This window comes from Dromiciops gliroides, chromosome 3 (assembly GCF_019393635.1).
Source record: "Dromiciops gliroides isolate mDroGli1 chromosome 3, mDroGli1.pri, whole genome shotgun sequence".
NCBI classification, from domain to species: Eukaryota; Metazoa; Chordata; class Mammalia; order Microbiotheria; family Microbiotheriidae; genus Dromiciops; species Dromiciops gliroides.
This window is the reverse complement of record NC_057863.1, coordinates 542,565,785-542,583,885: the sequence shown is the minus strand read 5'-3', so window position 1 is coordinate 542,583,885 and position 18,101 is coordinate 542,565,785. Positions and strand designations below refer to the sequence as shown.

The 18,101-nt window shown below is 44.8% G+C and overlaps 1 protein-coding gene across 1 annotated transcript in view; it reads left to right on the top strand.

Moving 5' to 3' along the window:
• The window catches only part of PDE2A (phosphodiesterase 2A), a 178,529-nt gene that overhangs the window by 98,623 nt on the left and 61,805 nt on the right, over positions 1-18,101 (top strand). Inside the window, exons 3-4 of the mRNA XM_043992733.1 lie at positions 10,737-10,826; positions 17,407-17,495. Coding sequence (XP_043848668.1) covers positions 10,737-10,826; positions 17,407-17,495 — 179 coding nt within the window. The remainder of the gene's footprint in view (positions 1-10,736; positions 10,827-17,406; positions 17,496-18,101) is intronic.

Genomic DNA, 18,101 nt, shown 5'->3' with positions numbered 1-18,101 from the left:
AACCTAGACTTTTCCTGTCTCCACGTCCAGTATTCTGTGTACCTCTTGCCTTCTTTCCAAGGTACTAGATCTGGAATAGACTTTAGAGATCATTCAGCCAAACTCCTTATGAGATAACATTTGTAAAAAATGCTTAGCACAGTGCCTGGCACATAAGAGACACTCTATAACTGGTTATTCCCTTCCCTATCCCCAGTTTTCCTGATTAGAAAACTGAGACCCAAGGGCAGCTAGGTGGCTCAGTGAATAGAGCACCGGCCCTGGATTCAGGAGGACCTGAGTTCAAAACTGGCCTCAGACACTTAACACTTACTAGCTGTGTGACCCTGGGCAAGTCACTTAACCCCAATTACCTCACCAAGAAAAAAAAAAAGAAAACTGAGACCCAGAATGATGTAATGAGGCAGTAGCAGAGTAGAGTGCAGCGTGGGTGTCCCTCCCAGGCTGGGGTTGTGTGCACTCTCCCATGCTTGCTCTCTTACTCAGAACACCTGGGATCTATTACTAGGCACCTGTCAAGTGTAGAACACTGGGCTTAGTCTTGTGGGTGTGGCAAAGTTTAGATGTCATGGAATTTAAACCTATACAGATAAGACCTAGCCCCTGCTCTCATGGACTGCATTGTCTACTTGGGGAATGAAATACAGAGATCATTTTAACACATGAAAAACATTTCCAGGTCAGTAGAGACCACCCCTGACCTGATCTGTGTGACCTGGAGCTGCTGGACTGTCTGCCCAAGGATAGGGCCCTGTGTCCTCAATGCTATTTGTTGGACTATTTGTCCCAAGGAGGCCGAGATTCATGGAAATGACAACCCCTCAACACCTCGGCTGGTTAGAAGTGCCCGTGTGAAGCTTGGGATGGAAGAGAGTACTGGGCCAAGAATGAAAGGTGGTGTGAGACAGAAGATAGGAGGGGATCAGAGACTAACTTCCTCATTCTGGGGGTAGGTAGGGAGGAGATTAAGTCTTTCTCCTCCTTGCTGTATTGATCCAAACCAGCCCAATCCAACACCACCCATGCCCAAGGGTACAGAACTCAGGCCATTGCTCTCTTTGTGAGAAGTCTGGTTCAGGCATGTGACCCTCCAACCCATGTTCCTCCTCTTCCTCCCCCTATTCCCATCCCTCCTTCCTCACACAGAGGAAGAGAACATAGTGGTTTGCATGTTGTTTCCCCAATTAGATTGTGAGCTCCTTGAAGACAAGGTCTGTCTTTTGTCTTTTTTTGTATCCCTAGTGCGTAGTACAGTGCCCAGCTCATAGTAGGCGTTTAATGAATGCTTATTGACCGATGTGAATTAAAGCCCAGGTCAGTCTAAGTCCAGTCATCTTTTCATTATAGCTATGAGCTCCAGGAAGCATACCTCCACCTGAAGTTGAAGAAGACTCTAGAGCCCCCTCCCTGTCCCCTTCCCCCTTTCTATACATTGAGTCCCTAGCCCCTTCTTTTTTAAAAATAATATTTTATTCCCCCCTCCAATTTCATGTAAAAACAATTTTTGTCATTCAACTTTTTAAAAAAAAGTTTTGAGTTCCAAATTCTCTTTCCCTATCTCCCCTCTCCCCTTATCCCCTTCTTGAAAACCTGTTTTCCTTATTTGACCTCCATTCCCTCTCTTCTCCTGTAACCTTTAACTTTATCCATATTGTTGTTCAGTTTTTCAGTCACATCCAACTCTTTGTCACCCCATTTGGGATTTTCTTGGTAAAAATACTGCAGTGGTTTTCTATTTCCTTCTCCAGATCATTTTACAGATGAGGAAACTGAGGCAAAAGCTTAAGTGACTTACCCAAGCTCACACAGCTTAGTAAGTGTCTAAGGCTGGATTTGACCTCAGGAACATGAGTCTTCCTGACTCCAAGGTAGGCCCTATATCCACTGCCCTACCTAGCTGCCCTAACTTCATCCATACCATATGAGAATTGGTTGGAGGAATTGGGGATGTCTAGCTTGCAGAACAGAAGGCTCACAGGGGTCATGATAACTATCTTTTTCTTTCAAAGTGTTTTATTTATTTTTTAGAATATTTTTTATTTTTTCCAATTACATGTATAGATAGTTTTCAACATTCATTCTTCTGTAAAATTTTGAGTTCCAACTTTTTCTCCCATCCTCCCTTTCCTCCCCCTTCTGAAGCCAGCCAGCAATTTGATATAGGTTATACATTAGTCATGTTAAACATATTTTCACATTAGTCATATTGTGAGAAAAGAATCAGAACAAAAGGGAAAAACCACAAGAAAGAAGAAACAAAAAAAAAAGTGAAAATAGTGTGCTTTGATCTGTATTCAGACTCCGTAGTTCTTTTTCTGGATGTGGAGAGTGTTTTCCATCATGAGTGTTTTGGAATTGTCCTAGATCATTGCTGAGAAGAGCTAAGTCTATCACAGTTGATCATCACACAGTGTTGCTGTTACTGTGTACAGTGTTCTCTTGGTTCTGCTTATTTCAAGTCAGCATCAATTCTTGTAAGTCTTTCCAGGTTTTTCTGGAATCATCCTGCTTACATAATAACTTTCTTGAAGTGTTCAAAGAGCTGTCCAGGAATTATACTTGTTCTGTTTGATCCTGAGGAAAGGACGAGGGGCAATGGATAGCAGGGTGGCAGGGCAGAAAGAGGGCAGGATTTGATGTCAGAAGACCTGGGTTCAAATCTTGCTTCTACCACTTGGTACCTTGTGTGGACTTGGGCATGTCCCTTTTGCTATCTGGGCCTCAGTTTCCTCATTGCAAAGTGAGTGGGTTAGACTAGATGTCCTCAGAGGTCCCTTCTAGCTTGGAATTGATGGTCCTAAGTTACAAGGAAGCATGTTTAGGCCTGATTTAGGAAAAAACTTTTTAGAAGTAAGGTAGTAAGAAGCAGAATGGACTTCCTTGGGAGGGAGGGAGTACATCCTCCCATTCTTTAGGAAAGGCTGGATGACTGCTTGTTAGGGATGGTATAGAGGAGATTCCTACTCAGGTGCGGGTTGGACCTTCCCATTCTGATACTCTGTGAAAGGTAGTAAGACTTCACATTTCAGTAATGCTTTAAAGTTCATGGAACATGTTTTTTTGGTGAGGCAATTGGGATTAAGTGACTTGCCTAGGGTCACACAGCTAGTAAGTGTCAAGTGTCTGAGGCTGGATTTGAACTCAGGTCCTCCTGACTCCAGGGCCAGTGCTGTATGTATCCACTGTGCCACCTAGCTTCCCCCCCCCCCAGAACATTTTTTCCATAACAACCCTCTAAGGTACTTCAAGGTGCCAATTATCCCTCATTTTTTAGATGAGGAGAGAATAAATGATTTGTCCAACATCACACAACTGATTAAGTGTCAAAGGTGGGATTCGAACTCAGGTCTCTCCTGATGTCAACTCTAGTGTTCATCTGACTGTCATTCTGCAAGCATTTGCTGCATTTTACAGATGAAGAACCTGAGGCTTAGAAAGGCTAAATGATTTGCTAAGGGTCACAAAAGGCGAGTCATGGTTAGGATTCAAACCTGATTCCCCCTCCCCTGTTCTTTCTCTTGCACCATAGATATGGATAAATACCATAAACTGTTGTAGGGGCAAAGGGGCAAAGACGTAGGAAAAGCCTAAGAGATCTGGGAGGGATCAGAGGAGACTTCTTGATCTGGCAGCACCTGAGCTGAGCTTTGGGTTTTTTTCCCCACGTGTTCCAAGAATGGTTTTACATACAAGTATTTTATGATACATATCTTAATTTACTTTACAAGCTGGAATTACATCCTGAGCAAGATAGGGCAATGAATTGCTATTATAAATCACCATGCAAAAGTTACTAATTAACATTGGAGCAATTAATGGTTTATTTAAATGTTATAAAATACCTTTCTCTCATCTTGCAATCATTGTAATCAATACAGCCTTATTCTTCCTCCAGCATTCAGTCTTGGGAGAAGCAGCTAGGTAGGTGGCTCAATGGAGTCAGTAGGATCTGAGTTCAAATCCAGCCTCAGATGCTTACTAGCTTATGACCCTGGGCAAGTCACTTAACCTTGGTTGTATACTAATAATAACAACAACAATAATAACAAGGAGCTATTATTTTTTGTAGATGGGGAAACTGAGGTTCAGGGAGGCTAGACACAAATTTGAAAAAGGATCTGGGAGCAGATGGTTCTTCAGAGCCCTAGGCCTAAAGCTAGATCTTTTACATTCTTCCCTCTCCTGCCAATTCTCTTTTTCTTCTTTCCATCATTCAACTAACCCCCATCCTCCATCCCGCCCACCTCACATTGGACATCCTGGGAACCTTGAATCCTTATTTCTGTTCTCAGTCCTGGGCTTCTTGTCAACACAGTGGAAACACATGGAACCCAAGAATCTCAGATCTGGGAAGGCATGTAGTACCAACTCCATGCCAGGGTAGAAACACCCTCTATGTTATATAACTGTTATAGTCATGAATGGCCAACCAGTTTCTGCCTGGACACTTTCAGTGACTGGGCACCTGCTCTACTCTCTGATTATATCTTCTTCACTGGAAATTTGAACCACTACCCCAGACTCCCCTGGCTCTAATATGTGAACTTCTGCCTTGTATTACAAGGGCCCAGGCCTCCAGGCTACTCCCCAAGGTCTCTTCACCATGCCCCTGAATGGATACCTTTCCCTTCCCCCATCATTTCAACACTTCTTTATGTATTGTTTTCCTGCATTAGAATGTAATCTCTTTGAGAGCAGGAAACTATTTGTTTGTATTTGTATTCTCAGGATTTAACACAGTCACTAACACCACACGGTGAGCATTTAATAAATGATCAATCTATCTTTTATCATCTCCATGTCTATCATCTATCTGTCCATCTGTCTCTATATCATCTATCTTTTATCATCTCTATCTTTATCTATTAACCATCTATCCATCTGTCTCTGTATCTATCCATGTATCTATCCATCCATCCATTCATCCCTCCATCTGTCCATCCATCTATCTTTTATCATCTCTATGTCTATCATCTGTCCTTCTGTCTCTATCATCCATCCATCCATCCATCCATCCATCCAATTCCATTGTGGGAGAGCTCTTCCTTAGAAAGCCTTTTCTTGTATTGAAATCTGCTTCCCTGTAATTTCCACCCATTATTTATAGTTCTGTCCTTTGGGGCCAAGCAGAAAAAGTTCAATCCTTCTTCCGAATGTTTGAAGGCAGCATTCATCTCCCTTTCCACGCCCCACCCCCATCTGATTTTTTCAAAGCTAAACAGCCTCGACTTCTTCAGACTTTTTTTTTCATGTAGTGTAGACTCCAGTGCCTTCAGCTCTTAAAAAGAAAGAGTATAGCTTCTAAAAGAAATAGTATAGCTCTTGCGTTTTTCTCATATTCCTTCATCTATCAAACATTTATTCAGGGCCTAATATTTAATATTAGGAGAGTTAAAGTTTAGATTCTCATTCTTTTCCTTCTCTGGTCATACTGTATTATTATATTATTATTATATTGTATTACACTATTATGTTAATTACGTTATATTGTAGAAGTAGCTAGGTGATGCACTAGACAGAGGACTGGGCCTGTGGTCAGGAAGACTTGAATTCAGATCCAGTCTCAGACATTTCCTAGCTGTGTGACCCTGGGCAAGTCATTTAACTTCAGTTTTCTTAGCTATAAAATAAGGATAATAACAGCACCTACCTCACAGGGTTGTTGTGAGGATCAGATGAGATAATATTTACAAAGGGCTCTGTGTACACAGTGCCTGGCACATAGTAGGCACTATATAAATACTACCTATTATTATTGTTATTTCCTGGGATCTGCCAGTCTTTTTGCTATGTAAAGTGACCTCAGAGAGGGAAGAGATAGATTTGTTCAGAATCTTGACCAGATAGGTGGGCTGAATTCAGAAGTGACTGCTCTTACTTTATTTTATCCCTTTCCTGTCCAGTCGGAGGTTCGAAAGACTTCCCAGTAGATTAAGGAGGATTTGACATGTAGTGGAAAGAGTACTGGGTGGGGGCAGCTAGGTGGTGCAGTGGATAGAGCACCGGCCCTGGATTCAGGAGTACCTGAGTTCAAATGCGGCCTCAGACACTTGACACTTACTAGCTGTGTGACCCTGGGCAAGTCACTTAACCCCAATTGCCTCACCAAAAAAAAAAAAAAAAAAGAGTACTGGGAATATAATTAAATGAGTGAGAAGGTTACCAAACTGTACCTGGGGCATTTATTTCTTTTATAATTTGTTCTTTAAAATTATGTAATTTATTATTACATTTTTTATTATTTTGGAAGGTCCTTAATTTAAGAATACCTTGAAGTTCCAAGCTTCATTACTTGACACAATGTATCTGTACATACTAGAGATAGCAGGATGAACATTTTTGTTTCAAAGTAAAATTTGGACATCTGTTTGTAATTATTTGTATTTAAAGCGCATTTTGGGGCAGCTGGGTGGTGCAGTGGATAGCAAGCACTGGCCCTGGAGTCAGGAATATCTGAGTTCAAATCCAACCTCAGACACCTACCAGCTGTGTGACCCTGGGCAAATCATTTAACCCCAATTGCCCCCCGCCCATAAAGTTCATTTGCACAGATAGGAGAAATTGTAAATTATAAAAATATTATTTAGAAAATACTTGTGGTAATTGACACAATTGATTTGCCTGATTCCTCTAGGGTTAATTCCAGATGTTCGATAAAGAGTTTTGGTTTTGGGGTTTTTTAAAAAGTAACTAACAGGGGCAGCTAGGTAGTGCAGTGGATAGAGTACTGGCCCTGGAGTCAGGAGTACCTGAGTTCAAATCCAGCCTCAGACACTAAACACTTACTAGCTGTGTGACCCTGGGCAAGTCACTTAACCCCAATTAAAAAAAAAGTAACTAACAAAAAAGAACTTGGAGTCAGAAGACCTGAGTTCCAATTCCAGGGCTGTCACCTATCTGTCATGTCACTTTGGGGAAATCACTTCTCCTCTGTGGGCTTCAGCGTCCCCCTCTGAAAAACGGGGAATGAATAATTCCTCATAATAATAGCTTCATTTCTAGAAGGTTTTCGAAGCACTCATTTCCTACAAGAATTCTGTGAGTTAGGGTTTTTTAAATCAGTTGGTTGTGTCTGACCATTCGTGACCCCATTTGGAGTGTTCTTAGCAGTGATACTGGAGTGATTTGCCATTTTCTTCTCCAGCTTATTTTACAGATGAGGAAACTGAGGCAAACAGAATTTTAAGTGACTTGTCCAGGGTCACACAGCTAGCAAGTATTTGAGGCTGGATTTGAACACAGGTCTTCCTGCCTCCCAGGGCCAGCACTCTCTCCACTATACTACCCAGCTGACCTGAGTTAGTTATTACAGGTCTTTATATTGACCTTGTCTCAAGTGGTAAGGTGAGAAGAGAAACTCTGTTCCTCACTTCCCCCAGGAAAGATTCTAGGCTCAACAAGCAATGCCTCTTTTAAGTCTTTGACCAGCCTAGACACCTTCTTCTGGGCACTCTAAAAATGACATATTGATACTTTAAAATATTTTGCTGTCACTTCTCAATACATGCCTTCTCCTCTCATAGAATCCTCCCTGTTGAGCACACACAGCAGGACACTGGCCTTATCTGACATTATGTGCCTCAGGGTGCACTTAGGGTGCAACCACCACCCCTTTGCTGAGAGGAGGACCCTTCCCACCTTTTACCATGGTTCTCTGGAGTGAAGATTGGTCATTGTATCACAGAGTTCTATTTTTAACATTGCTTTTCTTTACATTATTGTAGTCCTTGTGCTTTGGGATCTGATTACTTCACCATGGAGGCTTTTAAGCTCATCAGTGCCCCTCTTAAAGTATGGACCCAGAACTGAAGGAAATGCCAGATCCCACCAGATGTGGTCTGATCGGGGAAGAAGATGGTCCACGTTCTGTACCCTATGTGTCTATGAATGAAAGCTAAGGTTGCCTTTGTATTTTTAGTTAGTGAGATTGGACTCTTGGGCCATTGAGGTTGTGGTCCACTAAGACCCCTGGGTGTTTTTCTCTTGAACTGTTGTCTAGCTATTTCTGCTCCACATCTCATGCTCAAGTATTTGAAGATGCTACTTTGTGAACTGAGGACCAGGTATTCACAGGTTGCCCTCAATGTAAGATCCAGACCTGGGGGTTAGGCCTTACTAGTCTATATTCAACTTCTTAGATCACTAGCTTCTCTTCTTCTTCTTTTTTTGGTGGGGCAATGAGGGTTAAGTGACTTGCCCAGGGTCACACAGCTAGTAAGTGTCAAGTGTCTGAGGCTGGATTTGAACACAGGTCCTCCTGAATCCAGGGCCGGTGCTTTATCTACTGTGCCACCTAGCTGCCTCAGCTTCTCTTCTTTAGACCCATAACTTTAACTTCTTTATAAACTCCCATGAATCCCATTTTAAAGCTCTCATGGCCCTTGGATTTTCATGGTCTCTGGGTCAGTTTGGTTTCTTGGGCTCAGACCTATAGACCCTTGAGCCTTCATTAGATTATATTTGTTTCCAGAGGGCAAAATGGGGTAGGCGGGCAGGGAGAAGTCATTGTAGAGAGGCTGATTTTAATTTGATATTTTAAAAAACCCTTCATAATGGTTAGAGTTATTTTAACATGGAATGGGTTCTTTTGTGAACTAGTGAGTTTCTTGTCATCAATTATACAAGCGGAGGCTGGATAACGGCTTGTCGGGCATGTAATGGTTACTAGGAGCCCTCTGAGGTCCTTTTCACTTCTGAAATTCCATGATTTTGTCATTCCTTTCTTCCTTCCATCATAGAGTCACAGAATTTCAGTGTTGGAAGGGGCCTCAGCAGCCATCTCGCCCCGGGCCCTGTTACATCACATCCGAACGGTCAGTCTTTAAAACAGCGAAGGAGAACCTGCCCTCTGTGGAGGCAGCACGCCTCCCTCCTGAAGGCCTCTCCTTATTTTTCCTCCATGGTCCAGGTTCTGCCCTCTGGGGCCCAACAGAACAAGACTAATCCATCTTCCACTTGATAGCCTTTGAGGTACTTGAAAATAGCTATCATGTCTCCCTTGAGACTTTTCTAGGTTAAACATTGCCACTTCTATCAGTCGGTCTTCATACTCACCATATCTTAGGCCCGGATCCAGCCCTGATTTTGTGCCTTCCTGTCTCCTCCCTGTCGCCACATACCACCCCCCCCCACCCAGTTGTTTTCCAATGCTTTAATCATGGATGAAAAAAAGGGTAGTCAGATTTAGAGATCACATATAGGGGACGGCTATTAGACACGTCCATGAAGGACTTTCTTCTCCTAGAAAACTGTTCCCTAAACTTTATAACTTAAGACTCTGAAATTCCCAGGACCCAGCCTGGGTCTTCCTGATAGGAGATTGGAGTAGAGAACAAAGAATGCTGGATTTGCATCTTGGTGACCCAGACCACATTTCTGGAGAAACCCATGTGTATGAAGCACCTAGGAAGGGCGTAGGTAGATAGAGTCCTGGCTTTGGAGTAAGGAAGAACAGAGTTCAAATGTCACCTCAGATTCTTACTTGCTGTGTAACTCAGGATGTGTGATTTGACCTTTGTCTGCCTCAGTGTCCTCATCTGTAAATGAAGCTAATAATATCTTCTACCTCACAGGGTTATTGTGAAATAGAGTGAGAAAATATTTGTAAAACATGTTTCACAGTGCCTGGCACATAGTAGGAGTCATATTAATGCTTATTTCCTCCCCCTCTATTATTATAAACACATAGGGACACATAAATCTATCTGGTAGATAGCACCTTCCCTCTGGGTTTAAATACTCTCAGAACAGGGTGAACTCCAGGCCTGTTGGGGGCTCAGAGCCAAGGAAAAAAAAACAATAAGGGGAAAAATTCTGGACTTCCTAGAAAGCCAAACCTTTTTTTGGGGGGGGGGGGCTAAATTAAGTGTGTTTTTAAAAAATAATATTTTTTGGAATTGTCCAGGGCAACATGTGAGGAGTGACAATGAATGAATAAAGAATTTATTCACCACCAATGGTTTTTTGATGGTAGGAGAGACGTGGATTATTTGCTAAAGTTCTTGTGGAAAAAGCCCTTTCTGCACTTGCTGCGCACACACTCAATATCAGTCACCAGCCTGATTTGGTAGTCAAAAAAAAATGAGTTCAATTTTTGGCTACAATAAAAGAGCCATAGGGTGCAGGACGAGGGAAGCTGTAGTCCTGGGGTCCTCTGGCCTTGTCAGAGCACACCTGCAGCATTGCCTCAGCTTCTGGGACACTTTAGAAGAGGCACTGAGAAGCTGGCATGGGTCCAGAGGAGGGTGACCGAGAAGGGGAGGTGCCTGGAAACTATGCCACCCAGTTAAAGGGCTGGGAGAGATTTAGTCTGATGTTTGGGAGACTTGCAGAGGGGTGGGGTGGGGAGTGCATTCTGCATGCAGATATTTGAGGGCTTGGCTGCAGAGTGTGGAGCTAATAGGAAGTCCCAGGGAGCCTGATAATGGCTCAGTGCAAGGCAAAGCTTCCTAGGCATAAGAGCTGTTCCTGAATGGAATGGTCAGAGCCCTGGGAAGGAGCAAGTTTCCCGTCCCTGGAGGTGTGCAAAGACCGGCTCACCTGCTGTCAGAGAGTCCATAAAAAGGAGGCCTTAGTTTGTTTTGGGGGAGGGGGTGGTAGTGGGGGCATAGATCAGACAAGATGCCTTCTGAGGGTTCTGGTGCTGGTTTGGAGAAGCTGGCATTTGCAGGGTCCTTGGCTTTCTGCTTGTTGCCCTGTGCCTGCAGTGATGCCTCTCACCCTCTCTTCTCTTCCAGGAAGCCCTGCTGAATTTGGGCTCTGTTATTGATGTCTCCAGTCTTCATGATGTCATCAAAGAAGCCATCTCTGCTGTGCTCCCCAAAGTGGTAGGTGTTCCCCCCACCCTTGCACAACTTCCTCGTACTCTGCCAAGAGGGCACTGATCCAGGTCACCCAGTCCAGAGGAAGGACAAGGATGCCAGGGAGTCAGTCCACTACTTGGTCTGGCCCGTGTCTCTATAACTGACTGTGTCTGACTCTGCTGAGGGAAAGGGGTGGGGGGAGAGGAGAGAAAAGACCCGGCCTGATCCAAGTGGGGGCTTTGAGGCCTCACAGGAGGGAGCGATCAAGGTTGGGGCTTGAGCAGGGCCTTGAGGAGGGGAGGGGAGGGAGAGGAAAGAATGGGGCCTTCTAGGCCAAGGCTAATCCCAGAGTGGATTCTGATTTGATACAGTTCTGTCCAGGAGCAGCAGGGATGGAAAAGCAGGCCAGTGCCCCTTTCCCGCTTGTCCCTTCTAAAGTTTTCTGGAGGGCAGCTAGGTGGTTCAGTGGATAAAGCACCGGCCCTGGATTCAGGAGGACCTGCGTTCAAATCTGGCCTCAGACATTTGACACTTACTAGCTATGTGACCCTGGGCAAGTCACTTAAACCTCATTGCCCTGCCAAAAAGCAAACAAACAAACAAACAAACAAAATCAAAGCTATTGTTAGAGTTTTTTGGAGGCCAGGTTTGTTCTTCCCCCATTCCCCACCCTGCTGCCCCAGCTCCCCACCATCCTCTCAGTTCTGTCTTATTCCCATTTATCCAACTTCCTCCTCTTCCCCTTCATTCATAAAATTCTAGAGGTGCCACAGAAGGTCAATAGGCTCCCTACAACACTGGGAGTATAGATGGGCAGAGCTGGAGCGGATCTCAGGGCCACAGGATGTGAGCACAAGAGGGGCCCGGGAACATAAATGAGCTGTCAGAGTCGACATCCCCTACAGCCCATTGAGCCCCTCTCATTTTACAGAGGAGAGTGGTGCCTGGCAGCGGATGGGGGGATTGCGGGGGAGAAGGGACTTCCCCAAGGTTACCTAACAAGTCAGAACCCAGATCTCCTGACTCCCACTATTTCAGGGCTCTTTCCACATCTCTCCAATATTCAATACCTGCGCCATACCTGGAATTGCCGCTGACTTGCTTTCTCTTAGTCATGCTCCTTCCCCTCTTCATGCCTCAGTTTCCTGGTTAAATGAGGGGGTTGAATTCAGTGGAGGGTGTGTCTCTCAAGTCTGACATCCTGTATCCCATGTTTCAAGGGCCCTCTGGGCTCTAGTATTGTATGATTGTGTAATTCTGAGTCTCCTCCATCCTAATTTTCAGACAGCAGTGTGTGTGTGTGTGTGTGTGTGTGTGTGTGTGTGTGTGTGTGTGTGTGTGTGTGTGTGTATGTGTGATGGTAGAGGGCATGGTGGTGGTTGAGGAATGGGCGGGGAAAGGGTTTTATATTCCAGAATAAGTGGTAAACACCACATATTCTGAATGGCTAAGACCCCTGTCTCTGTGTGATGGAGAGACATCAAGGACCAGAGGAGTAGTGACGTCCCCATGGTCACATAGTGCCTTAGGGACAAAACCCAGATATGGCCCTTGGGTGCTCCCCTTGCCTAAACTCACAGATTTTCAAAACCTCAGAGCTCAAAGGGACCTCACAGGTCACGCTGTATCTGAGTAGCAGTCCCTTTTGCCGCCCACTAGATGAGGGTTCTGTGCTTGAAGACCTTCAGGAAGGGGAAGGAGGCGTGCCACCTCCCAAAGGCTCTGCAATGTTTGCAGCCCATCCCGACGGGGTTAACTGGAGCCCACACTGTGGAGCGTGAAATGAGTAAGAAAGAGGTGGCTCATCGACACCCAAAATAAACCAGCCCTGGAAAGGAAAGGGAATCAGACGACATCTGGCTAGTGGTGGTGATACATCTGGAGGGATGTGGGGAAGGGGGGGAGCAGGAAGAAAGAAGTAGAGAGAGCCCTCCCTGAGGGTCTTGAGACCCCAGGTCTAGCCTCGTACTTGCCATTGATTTTCTGTGCGACTCTGGCGAAGAACCTTCTCCTCTCTGGGCCTTAGTGTCCACATGTGAAAAAAATGATGGGGTTGGACTACAATGACATAGTTTAGAATAATTTTAGCAATGGGTCCTACTTTGGTACTGACACAAGGCTTACAAAGCCTTGTGCTGGAACAACGTGGGCATTGTGGGATTGGCGTCTGATTTGGGAGGGACCTCAGAGGCCATCTGGCATAAACATACATGAAGAAGAATTCCTCCTTCTAAACACCTGACAAGTGCTTGCATTAGTTTCATTTATGCACTTGTCAGAAGGGGAAACTGAGGTCCAGAGAGGGGAAGGGTCTTCTCAGAGGGTTTACCATAGAAGGGGTGGGGGTTGAAAGCTTGTAGCCTGAGCTCATTCATTTGTTCACTTCATTCAGTGGTTTACTTCATTCATTCACTCTTTTAATTCATCAATACATTCATTCAGTGATCATTTATTAAACACCTTCTCTCTGCAGGGCTGTGTTTGGCCCTGTACAAAGTAAGTACAAAGGTGCAAATCACCCAGGCCAAGCTCTCAAGGAACTTACACCATAATGGGGCTGAAGTGGGGGTAGAAATGATATGTACCCAAATAGTTTTGATACAAGGGAGCATGAGGTAAGGGGAAGAGGAGAAGCATAGAAGATGTCTGGGGAAGAAGAGATCACTTTCAGCAGGAGCAATCAGGGAAGGCTTCAGGGAGGAGGTGACACCTGATTTGGGCCTTCAGTCAGTCAGCAAGCATTTTGTAAGTACCTCCTGTGCTCTAAGGTATGAGAGTGAGGGCAGCTGGTGGATAGAGAGATGACCCCAAGTCAGGAAGACCTGGCTTCAAGTGATGCATACTGGCTGCGTGACCTCATGCAAATCACTAAACTTGGTTTCTGAGGCAACTCTGGTGGTGATAGAAGGCTTTTATCACCTGTCCGGATGGAATCACAGGTGTGGGCCCCAAGCAAAATGTGCTAGGCACTGTGCTCAGTGCTGGGAATACAAAGACAAATTTAAGATGACCCCAAGAAGCTTAGAAGGTAAAAACTGCAACAGAAAGGAAGGGGGCAGGGGCAGCTAGGTGGCACAGTTGGGGCAGCTAGGTGGTGCAGTGGATAAAGCATTGGACCTGGATTCAGGAGGATCTGAGTTCAAATCTGGCTTCAGACACTTGACACTTACTAGCTCTGTGACCCTGAGCAAGTCATTTAACCCTTATTGCCCTGAAAAAAAAAAACAGAAAGAAAGGAAGGAAGAAAGGAAGGGGGCAGGATGGGGAGGAGAGTGGGGGTCCATGGGAATTGTATCAAATATATAGACTAGGTAGAATGGGGAACAACAAATAGTCCAATTTAGCTGGTCTGGAGAGTACATGAAGATGAGTAGCATAGTATGAGGCTAGAAAGTTTACATCAAGCCAGATCATGAGAGGCCTTGAGTGCCAGGAACAGTGATTTGTAGGGTTTTGTGATAGTCAGTGGGAGCCATTAAAGGTCTTTGAGCAGGGGAGTAACAAAATCAGAGCAGCAAATTAGGAAAATTACTTGGATGACATGTGGATTAGAGAGGGAAGCGACTGGAGGCAGGGAAACCAGTTAGGTTATTACAGTAATCCAGGCAAGAAGTAATGGGGGCCTGTGTCATTGTCTTCTGACTTTAAATTCAGTGCTTTTTCCTCTTGTCCATGGATGGATTAGAGAGAAATTACAGAAGTGGAATCAATAGGACCTGATAACTGACTGGTCCCAAACTTTGAAGGAGAGGAAACAATCTAAGACATCTTGATTCTGGTACTTGCTCACTCTGTAACCGAGGGCAAATCCCTTACTTTCCTCATCTGTAAAATGGGGTGTTGGACTGGATCAGAAATCATAGAGTTGGAAGATCATCCAGTCCGATCTCCTCATTTTATAGATGAGGAATTTGAAGTCCCAAGAAGTTAAGTAACTTGGCCAAGGTCACCTAAGCATCTTAGGGTGATTTCTAAGGTCCTGAGTCTGAGGCCCTGGTTGTCTGAGAGGTTGGTGGTGCAAATTTAGGGGGAACATGAAAAGCTCCTGACTTGGGTGAGTTAGGGGGCTGAGGGTGGGGTTGGTGTATGCATATGTAGCATCATGCTACCTGCCTCCATCCCCCTCCCTTGCCAGGGCCTGGGCTCCGAGGCTCCCAAAGGAAGGGCAGTAAGGGAGGGTAGTGGGGGAGGGCTAGCCCCTTTGCTATGGAGGGGAGGGGAGAGGAGCTGGGAGCCTGGCACCTGCCCTCATCAGTAAGCATTGTCCCCAAACCTCCCTGTGAATGCAGACTTCGCTGATGCATATGAAACAGCTTCCTCTAAATGTGGCTAATTTTAACCCAGCGGGGGGCGTTGGGGAGGGGGGAGGGGGAATCAGAATCTGAAGGAGGGAGGAAGGGAGCAGTGGAGGGAAGGAGGAAAACATGCAGAGAGCCGGAGAAATGTCCTGAAGCAGGCAATCACCAATGGTGCGTCAGTATCTTCTGGTGATTGACGAGGCATTTTCATTATAATGATCCTCTGGGACAGGGAGAGCAAATATCATTATTCCCATCTTATATTTTATTATTTCATATGGCCCAGGGCCGGAAAGTGTCTTGCCTGAGGTCACAGAATCCGTAAGGGGCAGAGCTGGTACAAAGCCAGGCCTTTTAATTCTCAGCCCAAGGGCTTTTTTAGCTATAGCAACCAACCAACCAATCAGTCAGTCAATCAATTTTAAAAATTACTATGTGCCAGGTGCTGGTGCTAAAGATGGAAAGACAGGTCAAAAAAGAATGCCTACCCTCAAGCAGTGTCCGTTCTAGTGGGAAAGGCAACATGTGAATAATGGCGTGCATACAAAATATTGGCCATGTAAAGGGACAGCGATCTTAGAGGGAGGGCACTCACTGTTGGGGGCGGCAGGGTTCAGGAAAGGCTTTTTGTAGAAGATGTGGGCTGAGGCTTAAAGGAAGCCAGTGAAATGAAGAAGCATTTTAAGAGTGGAGAGAACTCAGGGAAGGGAAAGGAGGAAGGATGAGAGAGAGACAGAGAGAAAGAGAGGCACACAGAGAAGCAGAGAGACAGAGACACAGAGAGATAAAGACACAGAGAATTACCCTACAGACATAGAGAGAGAGACACACACATGGAGACAGAGAGAGACAGATGCAGAGGGAGGCAGAGACAGAAACAGGGAGACAGAGAGAAATTGAGAGAGACAGAGAGAGACATAGAGATAAAGACTGAGAGAGACACATACACTAGAGAGACAGGGACAGAGAGACAGAAACAGGGAGAAGAGAGACAGAGAAAAGCACACAGAGAAACAGAGACACAGAGAGACAGAGGCACACAGAAGCAGAGACACAGAGAAACAGACACAGAGATAAAGACAGAGAGACACAGAGGGAGACAGACAGATGCAGAAAAATGGAGACAGAGAAATCAAGAGAGACAGAGAGGAGAGAGAAACAGATGGAGAGACACATACAGAGAAAAAGACATAGATATAAAACAGAGACACACAGGAGAGAGAGAGAGAGAGAGAGAGAGAGAGAGAGAGAGAGAGAGAGAGAGAGAGAATGAATGAATATCAGGATGAGCTAGGGGAGGGAGAATGAGGAGGATGAGAGCAAAGGCTTCCTGGGGGTGCTAGGGTTTGTCTTGGCCACAAGATCACAGGCTTTGCAGCAGAAGGAGATCTTGAAGACTGTCAAAGTTGCCTGCAGAAAGATGACACATGAATTCCGAAGCATTCCACATTTTTTTCCCATTCCTGTCTCAGTTCCTTGTAATCTGGCTTCTAATCCTACCCGAAGAGAGATAAACTGTTCTCTCCATGGTTACAGATGATTTCCTAACTGTTAAATTCTTTTCTCAGAGCTCATTTTATCCAACCTTTCTGACACTATTTACCACCCCCTTCTCCTGGCCACTCTCATCTCCTGGGTACTCTCTCCTCTTTTGTAGTAGCCTCCTAATTGGTCTATCAGCTAGCTTTGAGTCTCTCTCATTTCCAATCCATATTTCACACAAAGCCATATTCCTGAGAGCACAAACCTGTGTCACTCACCTACTCAGAAATCTACAGTAGCTCCCTATTGCCTCTAGTATAAAATATAAAACCTTTGGTTTCTATGGAAGCACCCTCTCTCAGTTTCTTTCTTTTTTTTTTTTTTAAATCTGTGTGACCATTTCTTTTCAGGCTCCCTTGCCCAAAGATCATCTGGCTCCTGACCAGGAAGTGTGGGCATCCTCTAGACTTTGTCCTGGGCCCCTTTTTGCTCCCCATTATCTCTCTTAGTGATCTTGGTTATCAGTTCCAATGGATTCAATTGTCATCTTTATGTAAATCATTCCCAGATATACAAGACCAGCTCTGAGCTTTTTCCACATATGTGTGTGTGCATGCATGCACACAAGACCCGGCCAAAAGCTTCATACTTGCATGGGGGAAGAAATCAAAGGGAGTATAATATTTTCCATAGCATCAGTAATAGTGAATTAGAAATGTGATGAAATAGAAAGAATGTCCTGGGATCCAATGTGGGGTGAGGGAATTGGAGATGAGAATTGAAGGCTGCCATCTACCAATCTCACAAGGCTCTTTCTGCTCTAGGAAACTGTCTACACTTACCTGCTTGATGGAGAATCCCGGCTAGTGTGTGCAGACCCCCCGCATGACCTACCCCAGGAGGGGAAAGTCCGGTGAGTCTTATACCCTGGGCTCCCACACTCAGGTAGAGTCATTTATCCTGTGGAAGAGGTTGGTGCTGGTCACAAATTGGCCACTTCCATAGTGTGATACAGGGGATTTGGGGAAGTTTCCATTTGTCCTCAAACAATCCCCTCCCTACTGACCTGATTCTTACCTTAGAATTTTTGAATCTATGAATATTAAAACCACAAGTTAGATTCACTGAAGACTTGGATGGTAGAAACTTGGAATTGTAGAATCTTACAATCCAAGTGAGTTGTGAGCATAACATGTTGGAATCTTAGAAAGTTAGCTAACATGGGCAGAAATCACATAATGTTGAAATCTTAGAATCATAGAATCATTAACAGTTTAGAATGTTGAAGTCTTAGGATGTTCGTATTGTAAAAATGTAGAGGGGCAGCTAGGTGGCACAGTGGATAGAGCACTGGCCCTGGATTCAGGAGGACCTGAGTTCAAATCTGGTCTCAGACACTTGACACTTACTAGCTGTGTGACCCTGGGCAAGTCACTTAACCCCAATTGCCTCACCAAAAACCCAAAACCAAAACCAAAAAAAAAGGGTAGAAAGTTAGAATCATACAATGTTGGAAACT